This window comes from Ruditapes philippinarum, unplaced genomic scaffold (assembly GCF_026571515.1).
Source record: "Ruditapes philippinarum isolate M1 unplaced genomic scaffold, ASM2657151v2 ctg5587_1_1_1_1, whole genome shotgun sequence".
NCBI lineage: Eukaryota > Metazoa > Mollusca > Bivalvia > Venerida > Veneridae > Ruditapes > Ruditapes philippinarum.
The window spans coordinates 37,131-57,850 of NW_026860795.1; the positions used below are offsets into that span (position 1 = coordinate 37,131).

Consider the following 20,720-nt stretch of genomic DNA (forward strand, 5'->3'; position numbering starts at 1 on the left):
TCCTTCAAAACTGTAAATCTTGAACTCCCATGGAAGACAGGATATATTATGATATCATAATGAATTTCCCTGTTATAACTACCTCATAATAATCTTATCTAAATCTCAAAGTTACAGAACCATGAGTTTCTTGCTCCCGTCATCGAGCCCTTTTTGATATAAATGCTTGCAATCTTATAAATAATCGAGTTCAATTTGATTCATCATGAAATTGTTTGCTTTAGTTACAACATTTGTACTTAAAAAGTATCTTCGTTATACAATAACGTCATATCATTCACTAAACGAATACCATTGTTTATGTAACGAGGCACTGTCAATGAACATGAACAATTTAAACGCCTTTTTGAATGCTTGTCAAGACATGTATGTAAGTAATTGAAATTCTAACGATATTTTACATGTAATCCTTTCTCACTACAAAAAACGTTTTGTTGAAAACATCTACTTGGTCATTATTTTGTCATTCTTACCGCTAAGCCACCTAGCAGTACTTGTTTATTTATTTAAAGATATATAGTACCATTAAAATCTTAAGCGTATCAGATCCAAATACGATAACTCACAAAATATTCCCTTAAATAAATGAGTCTAGGTTGGGGTCGTTTTTGCATGCATATAAATATATATTTATGTAAAAAATGGAATGGTATATGTTTTGCACTTAGACTCCAAACACATCCAGATTTGAATTTTAATATTTATGAATTTTATAAGGCAATTACCTTGACAGCTCTTTTTTGAGCATTCAGCACTTTGTAAATTATCTCCTGTACAATCGAGTCCATTATACGCTGGAACTGGATTTGTGCATGTCCTCGAACGTAGATGAGTTCCTTGTCCACAAGTGACATCACAAGACGTCCAGGTTGACCAGGGTGTCCATTGACCATCGACTAAGTGTTATATGGAGTGCATTAAATTTTGGGAATTTAAAACTCGAAATAGTTCATGAAAACAACCTTATTATTTTGAACTTTTACTAGAGAGATTCAAACTCTTTTCCACCCAAAATAAACAGGTAAATTTTACTAATAGGAAAACAAAAAATATTATGTAGAAAAAAATCAGTGAGTTTCATAGATACACGATAAATTTCAAAATAAGAAGTACAATTCGTAATGTTGAAAGAAAACATTGAAAGAAATGAAAAAACACAAAGCAAGTTGAAATACAGACTTTGTACGTGTAATGGTTAATTCGTACACGACCTGCATTTTTCCCTATTGAATATAAAAGAACCGAAAGTGTTAACGTTATGCGTAATCACTATATATATGACGTATCCACTAAAATGCGACGCGCTCAAAATAAGTACCGAAATAAATCAGGCCAAATTTAGCTTAAAATATCATGTACGGAAGCATTTATTTGTTGATGTCGTGTTAGAATGGAAATAATATAATTATATAAAAAATCGGTGATTTTATTGCTTGATAACACCACTGTCATTCATATGCGCAGCACTTTGAAGATTGAAGTACTGGTAATGCCCGCCTGATATAATTTCTCGCATCCAAACTATCAACAGTGATGTTCTTGTCGAAAAACCACTGTTTGGGATATATTATTTCCTAAATACAGTACAGTAATAGAAGCATTTCTTAACAACCCTAGCAAAGTGAATTTAAAATAATATGATTATTATATAAATAATTTTAAGTTAAAACCTGGGCAGTTGTCTTTTGAGCATTCACTGCTCTGCAAATTTTCTCCAATACAGTCACTTCCCTTTATCACTGGCATTGGAGTCGTACACGCTCTTGTTCGCAGATGTGTTCCGTTACCACACGTTACGTCACACGAAGTCCAGCTTGACCATTGTGCCCAACGACTGTCGACTAGATTTTTTATTAATAATAAAAAGATAAAAAACTTAAATAAGCATGACTTAAAAATTATTGATTTTTTTAACGAAACCATCATAAGATTTTTAAACTTTGTATATTTGTGACATTTTTACAAATATAAAACTCAATAAAAAGTACCTGGTGTCTTCGGAACGAACAGTACAATGACCAACGTGATAAGAGTGATGTAAAGAACACTTATCAACACTATCAATACATAAATCACATATTTCAGTCGCTTTACAGTGTCGTCATCTCCACTTTCAACTTTAATGTTATCAGAATCACCCTATTTCAAGGTCTCATAAGGTTCTTCTTCAATTTCCTTTGGCTGTGTTTCATTAGCAGAACCACTTGCGGACGAAATCTTTAAGTTCTCATATGAAATCTCATCATTTGATCTACTTGTGTCCATTTCAATATCATTTAATTCCATTTTATATTTTTTATTTAATCTTATAAGTTCAACATATTATATATTTGATCGAGAATGTTCATCTCATCTGTAGTTGGAAAGATATTGCATAATTATTTAATCTGTATATCTTTTTCAAAGCCATTGTGGTAAAAGCCGTAACACTATCCCCGAGTTTATACACTTTAGATTTTGAGTGTGATAATATTACAAATTATTTTTCAAACTTCCTTGTGTCTGACAACAACTTGTTTGTTACGATTTTTTGAGGCCCCATTTGGGTAGCCCCGTATATTTACCCCGTAATAAAGGTATGAGGAGGTCGGGGATTTCCTCCATCATTCCTTACATTATTAATATACAATGTATAATATTACATGATAATTATATCAATGTAAATAGTAGCAAACAAACAAACAATCAAGCAGTATAAACCATGTAAACATGTACATAAATATAAGCATACATACAATAAACATACATCTATTTTTCAAAAATTAAAAAAATACTACTTATTTTTAAACAATTAATTAATCTGTTACTAAGTAAAATTCTGTTTCACATATTTAGTGTAATTAAAACAATTAAGGATCTTATAATTGCCTATCTATTACTTTCATCATCTGTCAAATTTGTATTTCAATAGATATCCCACGCGAATATCATTTCTTTTAAACCAATACTTTATAATTTCTTGACCTTTAATTATGTCTGCATTTTTAGCTATAATTTCATAAGCATATTTCTTATTGTTATTCATAGTTAAAATAGGTTAAATATAACAGTTTTGATAGGATATTGAACATTCAGCAAATTGTTACTGATAAAAAAAGCTTTTACATGTATACTTTTATTGCCTGTTTTAAAGTATGATATTGTAAAAACTTCACAGGTTTGCCTGTGACCTGTTCTAAATATATTAAATCTACAAATTTTACCCTTTCATTTATAAAATCTTTCACAATTCTGATTTCTTTATTATACAATATTTGAAAATAAATATATCTATTTCTTGCTAAAAAGATGTGATTGTTAAAAAGTGGCATATGTAATAGCTCTATATTATCTATACAAAATAGAGAAAAACAGAATCCCTAATGAAAGCCCAACACGGCAATATTGAAAATGTTGCAGGCAGACTCGGTTTGATTTAGCCTGTTCATTTACGGTACTGGAAGTGCAAATTACCGTCTACACCCCCGGCACCGGCTTAAGCAGAATTCAACATTTAAAAACAAAAATGGGGAAATTTTGAATTTAGAAACATTCGCAGATGTGTTCATACGACGGTTATCATCGGACCTTCAATGTGACACAGTAGTGCCCTTCCATGTAAAGCGGCGTATGGTCACCAAATAAAAAAAATGCGTGTGCCGTAAACGAGAAAACATTTGGCAAATTATCTACAAACACCATAATAAGCTTTTCAAACATCGACCCAGAAAGACTTTTTTACCTTACTAATAATCAAAGTACAAAACATCTTTCCAGGTCAATATTAAACAATGTATTTACCAGCTGATAACATTTACGATAGCTATAATAATAAATTACAAACATATCTTTAAAACCATTTGATCTTTTAATAATGTATATAACTATAAATATCAACCATGTTTAAAGCACCTTCTTTTTATGTTTCAATAAGTAATTATTGCTTTTCTTTTAACCTTGCCTACCATATAGAATCATTAATAAGGTCATTTAGAATTTACGCGTATAGAAAGGAAGCAATATTGAGTTAATATCAGCATTTTTTCTTATTGGAGTTAATATTCTTTTTTCATGTGACTAATATTATTTTTACAATTTTGAAGTTTTTCATTAAAATTTAAGTCAACCATCTCTTTTAAATCTTCAACATCTAATATTAAACCTAACAATTTGAACTGTGAGAGAACCTATCCAAATAACATTATTTTTGTCAAAATTTATCTTTTATCCAGAAATATCTGTAAACTTTTTTAATAAATAGTATTTAGGGTTTTTCTAAATCATCTAATAGAAGTGATGTATCACCTGAAATTAAGGAATTTTATACTTCCCCATCTATAATTATGCCTTTAGCATCATTTCATTGTCTTATTCTAACTGCTCATATCTCTGCGAACAAAATGAAAATATACAGTGAGATTAGATTGCTTTCTTACTCTAAAGAAATTGGATAAAAATATCATTTAATATGACACAAGTTTCAATATTGTATTGAAACAGAAATATACATCTCCTTTACATAGGACCAAAACAAAGTCATAGAGACATTTCTTAATAAATCTTAAAGATAGAGTATCAAAAGTTTTTCAAAATCAATCATCATTAATCACCCTGGCATATTATTATTTTCAGTATATTTCATTATATCATATAATAATGTAGTATTCTCACCAATATACCTTAACAAATCCAGTTTAAAATCGATCTTTTGACACTTAAATACATTGAACTGAAGCTTATTTATATACTACATATACTTAGGTATTTAGTCTCCTTTTGTTATTCTCCCAGAAGGGTGAGCGTAAGTTGCCGCTCTGTCCGTCCGTCCTTCCGTCCGCTTTTCCTGTCCGGGACATACATTTGAAACAACATGAGGTATCAACATTAAACTTTGTAGGTAGATAAATGTCATTAAATAGGTGTGCACAAGAACCGTAAATATGCCTTGCCTTATTTCTGAATTACTGCCCTTTGTCTATTTCTTATTGACATAATTCTATAACTATAGAGGTATCAACATGAAACATTGTATGTAGATAGAGCTCATTGTGAATTGCACAAGAACCGTAACTCTGTTTCTGTTTTCAATTATTTTCCTTTGTTTATTTTTAACTTTTGAACTTTTTCCGGGACATAACTCTTAAACTATAAGAGTTATCACCATAAAACTTTGCAGATAGATAGATCTTATGAAGTAGGTTTACAGTGTGCAAAATCGTAACTCTGTAATGCCTATCTTTTTAATTTTTGCCCTTTGTTTATTTTACACTTTGAAATGTGTCAGGGACATAACTCAACATGAAACTTTGTAGGTAGATAAGTCTCATTTGGCAAAAGTGCAGTGCTAAAGAACAATAACTATGCTTTGCGTTTTATAAAAGTTATTACCCTTTAATCCTGGACATAACCCAAAAACTATTAGACATATCAGCATGAAACTTTGTTAGTATATATAACTTGTTGGATAAAACTGCAGTGCGAAAGAACCTAAACACAGCCTTGTCTAATTTTGAAGTTATTGCCCTGCAGTTCATTTTTACTCTTTGAATTTTTCCCGTCACATAACTCTGAAACTATAAGAGATATCATCACGAAACTTTATAGATAGATGTATGTCATTGAATAGTAGTCCAGTGCAAAAAAACATAAATCCCCAGTGCCTTTTTTTTGGAGCTTTTTTCATTTGTTCATATTTTATCCTTTCCTGTGTCAAAAACATTCTCGGGGAGCATTGGCCTGTTTTCGTTTGAAATACATGTTGCATATTTCTGATTTATTCCTAGAAAATGAATTAACATTTTATACATAATTAATAGCTTTTACAATAAAATGTCCAATTCCATTTTCAAAGGTCTTACAAAGTTCATTGTCAATCCATCGCATGCAGAACTTTTATCATTTTTCATATTTTTTAATGTAAAAGAGACTTTCAAATAATCCGCGTTACCACGTATAGCGGATAATTGTTGTCTTGTCCTTACCGTGTTCATAAAACAAGGCTGATCAGTTTTTTGTTTGACTGCGTCGGTGTATATATAGTCACAGGGCGTGACAAGTAATTAGTTCCTATCGAGTATCTCACAGAGAACAGCCATTATCTTTTTTCTAAGTCAAATGTTTACCATGTCGAGGGAAATGAGTGAATGTTTTATGCAGGAGAAGGTCACAGATTTGTTGGTTCAGCATAAGCAGCAAGTGCTGAAGGAGATGAAAGGCATGTTTCTTAAAATAACAGCGACATCTCAGAGCAATCTTTCCAGTCAAATTGCCTCTTCTTCGCTGACAACAGTCAAATTTCGACGTAAAATCAACGAAGAGCAATTCAAGGTCAATGCGTACGTTTTGAGCAAGCTTGAGGACGCTGAAGGCTTGCTTTCAGTTGAAAGCATGGAAGAAACAAGGGAAAGGATTATTAGCGGTACGTTATGCTATTGTACAATTTATCAGTGTTTTTTTCTATTTTTATCACAATATTGTAAACGTCTAGACTAAAGTTTATTTTATGTTACGCACGTGGAATGTGTGTTATTTTATAACGGTCAACCGTCTGTGCACTGCCCCGTTTGTTATGAATGTGCTGGTTTTGTTAGCCGCACGTAGAAAGTAAACAACAAAAAAAAAAAAAAAAAAAAAAAAAAAAAAAAAAAAAAAAAAAACCGTTCAAATGAATGATATCATATCCAAATACATGTATATTGATATGATATAGTATACGGGTGATAAGTCTCGAGTTAATAGGTAAAACAATCTATATTGTTTTGTCACGCTTGTTTGGCATATTTTCAGCAAAATCGTTGCTTCAGCATCGATAGAAGATGATTAAGTTGGCCGATGCATCGGATTTAGGATGGAAGGTCGATGGAATGATACTATAATTCTGGATTTGAATTTCAAAATCTAAAACAGATACATCCTTGTATATTTTGGCATCACCATGTAATTCTTTTAATGGGTCTTTTAGGTTTTTGTCTTCAATAGCCTATAATAAAAATTTTCTAGCCTTACTATTATGAACATTTGATTTATAATGATAATCTAAGTCTGGATTCTGAACAATTTTGAAGTCACAACAAAACAATTAACGAATCATTATCACATTAGAATCTAAAACATCAAAAGAAATTAGGACTATCAATGTTGAGAGCATAAACAATAACTAGTAGAAAATTTATTGAATCAACTGACACCTGTTAAATTAAAAAATTTTCCAGAACCTTCAGTTTTAACTTACTTAATTGTAATGCCTAAATTTTTCCTACATAAAATGGCTACACCCTAGCATAACACCTTCCATGGCTAACATAAGCCATCCCATTCGGAGTAAACTTTCTTTTCAATTTCGTTAATAAAATGTGTTTCTTGTATTCGAGTATATCAGCTTTTTTGGTATGGAATAAGTTAAACTATCACGCCTCTTAATGCTATCATTTCAGGTGCCCGTTCGTGCCTGAAATAATGCACTGAAGGGCACCTGTGGTCTTCTTCCACCAGTAAAGCTGGAATTTCGCGATATGACCTATACTGTGTCGATGTGACGTAAATCCCAAAACAAACAAACAAATAATGCTATCATTTAAACCTCGGCAATTATGAGAGAAAATTTAATGATTACTCATGGACAATAGTTATTTTGATACATTCATCATTATATATCCATTGTAAAAAATGACTACTCCTGACTGAAATTAATGCATAATCCAAGTGAAACAACTCTTGATGATCTTCAGACCTAAATAAACTAAACTTATATTTAAGCATGAATAAACTTAGGAAAAATAAGGAAACAAAATAGGAACTTGTGACAACATTCATTTTGCAAGAAAATACATTAGAAAAAAAATAACAAAAGTCATGTTTCTCATACAAAAAAGAGGGGAACGGTGGGGGCGGCGAAAAAAAGAAAAGTCTTTACATACAAGAAATTAAATGAAAATTTAATAAGCTTTCAGAAAGTCAATGATTCATTTCATGTGTTTATGTTACAACTTTTAAGAATTGCCAACAGTTGTCTTCTATAGTATGATATTATATGTAACATAAAGACTTTTAAGTAAATGTCGTCAAATTTTAATTTCGTAGATGTTCTATAATATAAGTGTCTTAAGCAGAAGACTGGATAGAATATAGCTGTATACTTTTTTCTGAACCAAATATTTTGAATACTCAAAACAATCACAATTGTCGTATTTGAGACTGTGTGTAAAAATGGTTACTGTACGCAGTATATGAACAATAACATTTTAAATGGTTTTTAGCACATACATAAATGATTATACGTACAGTCTATACATAAATGACTTTATGTGTCATACAAAAATGATTATACGAACAGTATTATGCACAAATGAATTCATAATGCATACATAAATAACCGTACAGTTCAAAATATACATGGAGAGAATAACAATAAGTTATGTGCTTCCAGTTCAATCCACTTTATCACCATTTTGTATAAATTTTGTGTTTGATGTGTAATATTGTAACTTGATGAAAATAAATGTTAAAACCAAAATATACATATATGAATGATTGTATAGCACATACTTACATGATTTAATAGTGCATGTACACATGATTGTACAGTGTACAAAGTCATATATACTCATGGCAATCTAACACATATCATTCAGTGCAGCACAACCATCTACAATTAAATCTAAAGGGAATTAGCCCTCCAATGTACCAAGTCATGAACACACACTCACATATAAACACTATCATATAGTACATACATCTGTAAATACTCATGAGCAGTCAACTTGTCTATCATTCAACACATTCATACATAGCATGTTTACTTTTGCCTACAAGTAAAATTACCCTTAATAAAACATTTTACAACTCAACTACATTTTATATGAGAAATGAAGTTGTAAAAACATCATTAGATTCATGTCTTTCAACACAAGAAAAAATTATTTTTAAGGCAGTATCAAGATAGTTGCTTAAAACAGTGACTCCTTTTGTTTTAAAGAAGAGGGCACACATTTTATTATGTTTTTATTTTATAGTTCTGTTTTTCAATTTATCATATAGTTTATGTTGTCATAAATATCAAACTTGTATAATTGTTTTCCTGTTGTTGCTGTAGCACCATAAACACTGCCATTAAAAAACCAACCATTTCTAATATCTGGATGTATTGTGAGCAAATTAAAGTATTGTTACGATACAAATTTGCCTATGGCCATCATCTTTAAGGGGTCTGCGCATTCTCATTATTTCAATTTTTGCATTATTATGCCTCCACTTTAAAGAAGATGGGGTATATTGCTTTGCATTTGTCGGCCCGTTGGTTCGTCGACCAAATGGTTTCCGAGTGATAACTAAAGAACCCTTAGGCCTAGGAACTTCAAACTTTATATGGTAATTGTTCATGACCAGAAGATGACCCCTATTGATTTTGGAATCAAGGTGTCCAAGGTCAAGGTCACTTTAACCTTGTAGGTAAAAACAGTTTCCAATCAATAACTAAAGAACGCTTAGGGCTAGGAACTTCAAACCTGGTATGGTGATTGGTCATGACCAGTAGATGACTCCTATTGATTTTGGAGTTAAAAGGTCAGTGGTGAAGGTCACATTGACCTTGTAGGTAAAAATGGTTTCCGGTAAATAACTATACAACGCTTAGGCCCACGAACTTCACACTTTGTATGGTAATTGATCATGACCAGTAGATGACCCCTATTGATTTTCGGGTCAAGGGGCTAAAGGTCAAGGTCATATTTACATTTTTGGTAAAAACGGTTTCCGATTAATAGCTAAAGAACGCTGAGGCCTAGGAACTTCAAACTTGGTTTGATTATTGGTCATGACCAGCTGATGAACCCTATAGATTTTGGGGTCAAAGGTCAAGGTCTCATTTACTTGAAGTTTAAAATTGTTTCCAATCTATACCTAAAATTTGCTTAGGCTTAGGAACTTCAAACTTGGTATGATAATTTGTCATGACCAGAAGATGACCCCTTTAGATTTGGGGGTCAAAGGTCAAGATCACATTGACCTTGTAAGTAAAAATGGTTTCAGATAAATTATTAAAGAAACCTTAGGTCTAGGAAATTCAAACTTTATATGATGATTTGCCATGACCAGTAGATAACCCCTATTGATTTTGGGGTCAAGGGGCTGAAGGTCAAGGTCATATTTACATTTTTGGTAAAAACGGTTTCCGATTAATAGCTAAAGAACGCTGAGGCCTAGGAACTTCAAACTTGGTTTGATGATTGGTCATGACCAGCTGATGAACCCTATAGATTGTGGGGTCAAGGGTCAAGGTCTCATTTACTTGAAGTTTAAAATTGTTTCCAATCTATACCTAAAATTTGCTTAGGCTTAGGAACTTCAAACTTGGTATGATAATTCGTCATGACCAGAAGATAACCCCTTTAGATTTGGGAGTCAAACGTCAGGATCACATTGACCTTGTAAGTAAAAATGGTTTCAGATAAATTATTAAAGAAACCTTAGGTCTAGGAAATTCAAACTTTATATGATGATTTGCCATGACCAGTAGATAACCCCTATTGATTTTGGGGTCAAGGGGTCAGTGTCAAATTGACCTTGTACTTTTAGTTACTAGAATTTACTCTTTGTCAAGGGTGATCTCATGTTTCCTGAGTATATTTTGTACAGATGTTATCAAGAAATCCCCAGTTTCAATTTTCTTTACTGGCACATTTAAGACTTTTACATTATTATTTTTACTATATTGGTCATTATGATAAGCTCATTTTTTGCTTCCTGAGCCATTTGTTTGTTCTTGTGAACTTTCCAGGAGTTGGTCCTTCTTTGTTTTCATCTGATCTAATTTTGATTTTGAATTTTAACTCTGCATTTTCAAATTATAATCTACCTATTTTATCATGTTATTCTATCGTATCTTCTATTATTTTTGATAAATAATGTCAACTTCTTTTATACAGTCTGTAGGATATTTGTAACAGTTGTTGTCATCAGATGTTCAATGTCTTTATCTTGAGATCACCCCTAACCTCAGTTAAACTTTCACTCATTTTTTCTAATTTTAAGTGCATGTAGCCTACTTCATCTGTACTACAATTACTAACTTCTGTATGTGTTCTTTGTGCTACAGGCTTTCCATCTTTAAATACTTTTTAATTCTGTTATGATCTTGTTACTTCAACCAATCATAGTTTTCTGTTTTGCCTCCTTTCCTTTATTCATTTTAATACAAATATTCAATAATCCTTACACCTTTTGACAAGTAAATGTAATTTAACGGTATTGATTTGTCCTTTATAGTCTATTGTATTTCTGCTATATTCATATATAATCCAGTATACAACTTTATAATCCAACTCTTCTGGTGGATTTTCTCAATAACAAGTAGATTAAACAATTGTATACTTATCTAACAAAGATTATAAGAAAATCCAATATTCCAATATAATTCAAATTTTAACAATAAAACTTATAAAAAAATATTTTCTTTTTTATATCAGTTTCGCTTCATCTTATGTAACAGAACTATAACAAAACATACTCTTAAAATCACTTTAAAACTTGTATTTAAAGAAATTTTCAAGAGCAGTGATTTAGCGAGCCATCACTGTTCAAGGGAGGTGTTACAATTTTTTATATACGGAAACCTATAAGGGCTATTACATTTGGATTCAAACTCAATGAGTTCATTATAAGCAAACTAAACTGCAGAGTGTATCGAAACTGATAAATTGTCAACGAAAGAAGACAAAACACATTAAGCTCTACAATCTTTAAGAAAAGGATAAATACTACATAATAATATAACACTTTACACAGATGAACATTGTACTATTCCATTTAAAATTGTTACTTCTCAGCACTTTCTGTCGAAATTCGAACGATAACATTAGACACCTTAGTCTTCATATTTAAAACATACAAACAACTACAAAAAATCCACAGAAGGCCGTGATGGCCCTTCAGCGCTCATTTGAGACTTATTGCCAGAAAATATTAAGCGGTAATAAGGTCATGTTTGGTTAATCATTATATCCCCCAGGCTGTTGATGTTCATTGCTGGTGCTAAAGGCCTAAAGCTCAGATCTATATAACATGATATACACAACTTCGAATCAAAAACGTTTGACCTATGTAAATTATCAATGCTTGATTCGAATATATCCTCTATTTCTTATTCATTTAGCGCTTTTCAATCTTTTGATATTACGATGCAAATCGATTAAGTATTAATTTGAAATTGTGACCACAATGCGTTTCCATAGACAATATTTATTGATCAATTTAAGATAGATTAATAACGACACATCTTGATATTATCGTTAAATTTCATAACATAGCTTCACGTTTATTGGTTTGTATTAAAAATAAAGTTTTAAAACTTACAGTAACTGTAATGGAAACATTTCGTTAAAAAAAATGAAAAAAAAAACAACAAAAAACAAAAAAAACTTTCTTTATGTATTCACATGTTATGGAACAATGAATTGTATAAACTGATGGGGCCTCCGTGGCTGAATGGTTAAGGTCGTTGACTTCAAACCACTTTCCCCTCATCGCTGTGGGTTCGAATCCCGACAGGGACTTTGGATTCTTTCATGTGAGGAAGCTATCCAGCTAGCTTACGGAACGTCCGTGGTTCTACTCAGGTGCCCGTTCGTGCCTGAAATAATGCACGGAAGGGCACCTGAGGTCTTTCTCCACCAGTAAAGCTGGAACGTCGCGATGTGACCTATACTGTGTCGATGTGACGTAAAACCCAAAACAAAGAAACAAAAAAAAGTATAAACTGATTATTGAGACATAAATTTTGTCTGTAACAGTGTTGTATAGTTGAATTTCAATTTTTACATAATTATTATGTTACTGAAATAGTTTAGATAAAACAAATAATTTGTGTTCTCAGTTCATATCAATACAAAATAATAATGCAAACACATAATGTATGATAGAATAAAACAGTACAAAATGACTTAAAGCAGCCTGCCTCTTGATTTATGTAAATTATTATGAAAATTTTGAAAATAGATTTAAAAGAAAATTATTGTGAACTAAACAATGATGATGGTTTTCATATTGCAAACAACAATAATAATAACCCATGTTAACTACCAAAAAAGCTGTCAAGATAATCATGCAAAACAGCCTTTAGAAATATCGTGAACAAATCCTGTTATAAATCTCACATGGAAAAGAAATTATTACCTTATCTTGATTTTTTATTAGATTATCTTAATTAATTTTGCCGAAAAAGCTTGGTTCATTTTGAGTGATTTATGACTTAAGAAATGCAAATGACACTTTAGAAGTTGTATGAAATTTGGAATTATTTATCGTACACGTTTAATGAAAAATAATTTCTCCCAAAGAGCAACTGTATCACAATGCTACTTTAACTTACTAATACTGACGTTGACACAAATTACAATTTACTAAATAATCATAGAACTGTATGTTGACAGTATATTATAATCAGTGCCATTGCATGGCAAAGTATATCGATTAATGGGTTTTAATAATCTCCAAGCACTGAATGATTAGTAAGTACACTTTGAGTTTAGAATACTTCAAAAACATTCTAATCATGACTGAGTATGTATGTTTTACTTATACAACGGAATAAAATGTAATTCACTATACGAAAATATATACCAATAATCTTTTATGCTAATCAAGTAGTTTCATTATACCTCACGAAGACTTTTTACTATATAGCCAAATCAAATGCTGCGTCACATGGTACTATTTTAATCAATCATTGAAATAAATATCACCTAGTCAATAATATTCCCTAGAAGCAAGTTATTTATAAAGACTTAAGAAAACGTACTGCTCTAGTTATCTCCCTGGCCGCTCTGCTCACGTAATCTTTTTTATTATATTAAATTTTTTCACTGATGGTTCTGTATTACAAGAACTTCGCGTGTTAACAGGCTAAAGCAATATGACTCCAGATGAGTATTTCAATGAAATCAAAATTAAGAAATGTAAGGAAAGGTAAAACTTTCAAAATTCAAGTAATATTTTACATGTTATGTGCAATTAATGACTCCTTTTTCAGTATTTACTAATATATTTCTACTGCATTACTAACGCAGTAAAGGCTATTTATGCATGTTTGACTATTTTTTGGCAATTCATGTGGTTTGTATGTGCCATTGATACTGTTTAAATTGCTTCTTTTTGGTTTATTTACAATATTTCACTTTCAAATACATTTTTAAAATCATGAAAATTAGCATAAATCTGGAGGCATGCTGCTCTAAAAAGGAGTTAGATATTCGGTTTCTGAAAAGGCCTGTAATAAGTATAACTTAAACGATAAGACAACTTAAATCAAAATTGAAAGATCAAATTATGTAAACAATAAATGAGCATGACTTCAAATAAATCAGTTGTTGCCACTATGATGCATTTTATCAGTTAAGATAGCTATTTCAGTAAACACGGTAATGTGTTATCCACACAATAAACGTGTAAAATAAAACCTTACCGCGCGAACCGGAATTATCAGAAAAAAAGACAAGTAATCTACTAGAAGAAATACTTTTCTCTTCCGATTAAAATTGATATTTCCACAATCAAAAAGAGAAATATCTTTATTTTATCAATCTTGTTTCAGGTGAGAGTGTGAGAATAGAAATGTAATAGATACACACAGAGACGATGTCTGCCTTATAGAGATTGCAAGTAGATACTAAAATAAGATGGGTGTAAGGAATAATGGCTAAATATCTTCCCTGTATTACCTCCATCTATTTGTCTCGAGAGGTATGTCTTGGAGACTGCATATTCTTTTGTACAAACATCAATTTGGTCAAGTCCATCATACACAAAATGAGTAAGCGTAATAATTTGACAAAAAAAAAAAAAAAAAAAAAAAAAAATTCCTTCTCAAGTTTCTATGTTTATGTTATAATAACAATTGCATCATACATATATGGTGGTGAATTATACAATTTCTCATTGGAATATGATTTCATTTAACTTTTAGTGCTCATTTTGAATGACTGATACTTAAAAGAAAGTGTGCGCGAAAATAAAAAAGTCATACATTGAAAAAGTCTGTGTTGAAAATAAGTTGAATATATAATACCGTAGCCTGGGATTCTGGCCTTGATATTCCTTTTTGCTTATTCATAACATAGGTGCTTTTTCATGCTCGTTCGTGTTTTTGATATTTGCCGAACAGAAACACATGAAAATCGACAATCTGGAAACCAGGGTTATAATACCGATGAAGTGAGCTATTGTCAACAATATGAATATTTACTGAACTATCCTCAAAATTCCCCTCTTAAAATTTATTTTATGGATTTCAATTTCAAGTCATTTCTGTTTTTTTTTTTAAATAATATTGTAATGACTTTTCAACCACTGCAACCCTTGCTATTCTAGAAAATTAGCTTTTAAAGATAGTTTTAGTTTTTTATTGACGAAAAAGGTGTGAACCCAGGTGGTGCAGGGTTAAAGCAAACAAAAAATGAAAAATGTGAGTTTTTACCCCCTCGTGTTCAGTTAATTTTAGGATTTTCTGAAATATGAATAATGAAAATATAATAATGCTAAAATTTGCATTAGAATATGATAAATGATAAATAAGGGTAAAAATAACCTGAAACTCATGTCAAAATTTACTGATGGGTATAAAAAGGGTCCTATCGTATATCAGAATAACAAAGCATATTACAAACAACAGAATATAAAGAAAATCATCGTGAGGAGTAATATAAATCTTCGAGTCATCATACGAGTTAGATAAAAGCAGTGGCTATGATTATCATTATCGCTACATTTGTGAAATTTGCAGTCATTTTTAATTATCTGCAAAAGAATCATTGTTAGTGTTCTTATATTCATTTTGATGCATGTATATGCCCTTAACTAAGATAAATGAAAATTGAAAGCACGTTTCTCGGCTCTTATCCAGCAATATTATGTTTGTTCGAATAAACATACATTTATATAGGACAAATTTGAGATTAAATATTAACAAGTCTATAATGGTTTTTACAAGAAAAGATAATTTAAACATTTATATATGACAAATTTGAGATTAAATATTAACATTTACAAGAAAAGATAATTTAAAGAAGGATTGAAATATCATCGAATGAATTATGTTATTAAAAAAACGGTAAAACCCATTGTTAGATACGAAAATTGTGAAAATAGTAAATATAGATGCAGCATGAGCTAAGAAATAGGCAATTAATCTGTTATTTCTTTACATTTGTTTTTGATTCTTATGTGAAAAATTAACTTCTTTAAACACATAACCATACATGGTAAGTTGAGCCTTGATCATTATTTTAATTTAAATGAAAATGATACAATTTGAAAGGCGATATCAAGATTGACATTTGTATATTGTAGTATGAACGGTTTGATATGTTTACAGGTTCATTCATTAGCTTCGTTCCAGGTATCTATTAAACCTTTAAGATAACAGGAAGTACATGTAAGTTGTGTGTGAAAACAATAAATAGCTGTGTATTTAATTTCATCATCAGGATGTAATACAACAATTGTAAAGTTCTAACAAGATCACTGCAATTGCATAAGTTACAATAAAGATATGGAAGTATATTCCAAAAACGAATATAGAAGTTAATTGTTATGATAAAGCAGGACTCCGGTAAAAGATCAATATTCCATATATTTTTTTGGCGGACTGTTGCAGTTGTCAAGATACAAATGTACATAGTATATCTTATGTCAAGGTCAATCCAAATAGAATAGGATATAGCAGCATTTCCTTGCCAGTTCCATCGTCAGTTGGATCAACTTTTATAAAAACACGACTGTCTTTTTTAAAGGCTATTGTAAACTATATCAGCCATTGCTGATGATCGTTTCTTTACTAGTGTTAAAGAAATGTTGTACACGCCAGGTATACTACAAGTATAAGTTCCATTTGGTTTAATTTCAAAACCATTTACATGCTGGTAAAAGCACTTGAATTTTTCGTTTATTCTATTGTAGGCGTAGATTAGAGAATGTAGGCATGGCGTCTAAAATAAATTATACCCAGATATTGTTTGCGAAATTGAATAATCTTATACAAATTATTCATCAAATGTAGTAATAAGATTAAAATATACTATTCATTATAATTTAGCTGTACAAAAAGGAAAGGTCATTAACTTTTAAATTATAGAATAAACAGCATTACAAGTATCGTAGTATCTAACACATTACTCAACCAGAATGTGACACCTTGTACAATATTTGATAACTGGAAATGTATGGATCCATGTTATTCTTTATTTCCTTTCTTTCATCCATCCAGGTATAGTTACTATCCCTACAAAATATACTGAACAAAAATTTTCAAACTAGACCCCTTAGTTTTTGTGGCACAACAATAGTTGTGCTTGTGGTGTAAAATAACACGAGTATGGACAAGGAAACATTAATAACGAATTCAATAATGTAAAAATCACATAGTTATTCTATTTTCCTAAACACAATATAAATTGATAAACACTATCCTTAAAACCAAAAGATGTAAGTTTATTATCTTGTGTGGTTTTGCCATGCCAGTAAAAACCTAACACTTCGATAGTACAGTGGCAGAATATACTGTTTGATGACTTGTTGGTTCTGTGTTTCATTATCTAACTAAGAACCGTACAATAGCCATTTTTTCCCTTTTTGAAAACCGTGTACAGCTTGTCATTTTATTCGTTTGTTCTATTGTCGTATTTGTTGAACTATTAGATAAGGTCAAACTAATAACAAATGTAGTTAAAACTTTATAGATCCCAAGGAAACAATACAAATAATTTAGCGACTGTTTTATACAGTTAAGTATTCTTTTCTCATATTAAAAAGTCATGCCAGGATTTGATAACATATAATCAAGACTTTTTTTAGTATACCATACAAATATCTGGACAACTTCTTTTTGAAGCATTCAGGGGTTTAAAAAAATCTCTCCTAAACAATTGGTTCCATTATTCTCTGGATCTGGCTTTTTACATGTTCTTGCACGTAGTTGAATTCATTCGCCACAGGTGAGGTGACATGAACTCAAGTCTGACCAATTTGCCCATTGACCATCCATTACTAGAAATCAATTGTGTTTCATATGTGAGGTTTATTCTGGTTTTTTTTTTATGACTAAGTGTGAAAAAATATTTCAAACTTTCGTAAAAAAAATTATTTTAGAAATCACAATATATCTTTCTATAAAGTTACTATCATTTTCTTTGATATTGTAAAGTAAGGATATCGACATTTATCTTTTTAACATTTATTTCACTCATCACTTTCTCCAATACACTCACCTCCCTCACTCGAAGGCATTGGAAATGTACATGTTTTTTCCGTATGTGCGCCCCGTAACCACATGTTGCGTCAAACGATGTCTAACTTGACTAATCTCTCCAATGATCATCGACTTGATTTTTGAAAAAAAATGTGAATAGATCTAAATATATTGAAAAAGATACAGCTACAAATAAAGTTATAGTAAACATAATTATATGGAAATTCCTTACATGATTTAGAAAACATGTATATCGTATACAATTTTTTTATATTTTACACCAAGTATTGAATATCATTCATTTTAATTTTAAACAATTACTTACCTGTTTCGTTCAAATAGGACTATAACCAAAGAGTTGAGTGTAATGTAAAGAACAAGTATGAGCACTCACACCATATGTTCACAAAACAGACGTAGGCATCTTCTTGAAAATTGAAAAATGTTTTATCTAGTTTAATCGAAATTATAGTGTCATAATGGTTTTTAACAATATTAAAACCATTAATACACCTTGTAAATAATCTCTATAATATAACGCAATATTATTTGAATTGTCTATGATAGTTATATGTAATAGCGATATAAAGCCGGATTTATCGATGTTGCTGCTTTTATTGCAGCAAGTTTAAATTTCGCAAAATATGTCATGTTCAATAATCGTATTCATAAAATCGTGGTTTCACCTTTTAATTTCCGTTAAACCGTTATTATTCCATGGAAAACACCCATTTCATCCTCTCCGCTTTCCATTTTCTGAGCCTTTCTATCAATGTACAAGTAAAATGGTTTCCTGCGGTGAACATTTTAATGATATAAAGATATTCCATTTAACTATTTTCAACATTATTTGGGGGGGGGATAAATAAACGTTTGTATCAGGAATAAAGTTGACAATAATCGATCAATATAGAAGAAGGTATTTGGAAACTGGTGACCGTTGAAGAACATAAAACAATTATTTCTTTTTAAGAAAATGATTAAATAGGCCTACCATTTTATGAATAATTCCGAGCAAAAAATAAATTTAGTAAACACACAAGTTTACGCAGAAAATATCTCTATTTATTATGGCAGATGCCACGAATATTTTAATTTTGTAGATTTTCAGTTTAAACAATTTATTGTTTGTAAAATTTGAGATAGATATTAAGGAAACATTGATAATTTTCAAACACATGATCAAGTTTTTTCACCTTAAACGGTAAAATAATTATAGAAAATTAGAAATATCACGTAATAGTTTTTTGTTCTCAATTAGGTATAATTCGGACTAATTCCCTACAGGCGAATCCGTAACGTACCGGCTAACGGTATTTAGCTGGGTTTTCGAAAAGGTCAATTAACCAATCATATACGGTTTACAGATCACATGCTCCTCCATGTACCGGAAACAGGTCACGTGCTCCTCCATGCATCAAAAGTTAAACGCGTAACAATACCCTGCGGTCTCCAGACCGCAGGGAACAAGGTATCTTAAGACAGCCTTATGATAAGACAGCCTTATGACCTTTCTGCCTATCTTTATTCAATGTTGGCAATAGGTCCATAATCCTGTCGATAACTTCTTTGGGAAGTGATCGTTCACATAAAAATTGTTACATTTTAATGCTACACCTAACTTCCTTAAAGGTTATCATTAAATTATATGCATTCATTTCTTATTGGACAATTTGACTTAGAATTTATAGAAACAATTTTTTAATTACCTCCCTTTTTTACATGAAATATTAAATTCGTAATTATCTTTATAAATAATGCTTTTTGGCACTTGTAACATTCATGATTCCTAATTTTAAATATAAAATTAATAAAATCAAAGTTTGTAACGCTGTCTTATGTCGTAAGATTTAATTTATTGTACTGTACTTTTGATTTATTTAGCTCAAATAAATAGTTAGTGCCAACGTTTTGTGATCAAAATGTTTTTTAATTAATATTTCACTTTATTCTCTTAGTGTTGGTCCAAAATAAACATTAAAGAAAAATAGAAGTCTTTATCGATACATGAGCAGAAGTGATAACAAATTGTTATAGTAACATGCTAGAAAACGTTTTCCTTCAAGATTAAAATTTACTATAACTTCACGTTAAAAGTTATTACTTTTAAGGATACAAATAAAGTTTAACTCAAACAGTAAAGTACACTGATTCTAACGTGTATAAAACAGGTTTGTTTATGTAAAAATAGCGCTGTCAATTTGATTGAATGGTAGGGTAGTTAAACTTACAATAACATGTCACTCTACTTCCTTAACCCTGATGAGTAATTACTTCTGATAATTTGTGAAACTGATATCAAGTAGTTTAAACATGCATTGAATTGGATTTTCCCAGTCTATAAATAATACCGGGCTCATATTCAATAACCATACGGCAAAGACAATTAACTACGCTTGCGCAGTTATGACTAGGTGTAGTGCTGAATTAGATTTTCTCTATCGGAAATAGACTCATATTCAATGACCATACAACATAGACTATTTTAAATTGTTGCATTTTGATC

General features: G+C 30.7%; 1 protein-coding gene across 1 annotated transcript in view; it reads right to left on the reverse strand.

The window, feature by feature from the left end:
• The window catches only part of LOC132713421 (uncharacterized), a 48,383-nt gene extending 30,086 nt beyond the window's left edge, over nt 1-18,297 (reverse strand). The window contains exons 1-5 of the mRNA XM_060696014.1: nt 18,234-18,297; nt 17,876-17,946; nt 1,989-2,139; nt 1,671-1,841; nt 726-896 (exon numbers count right to left, since the gene is read on the reverse strand). Of these exons, the coding sequence (XP_060551997.1) occupies nt 726-896; nt 1,671-1,841; nt 1,989-2,139; nt 17,876-17,946; nt 18,234-18,297 (628 nt within the window). The remainder of the gene's footprint in view (nt 1-725; nt 897-1,670; nt 1,842-1,988; nt 2,140-17,875; nt 17,947-18,233) is intronic.
• Nucleotides 18,298-20,720: the final 2,423 nt, after the last annotated feature.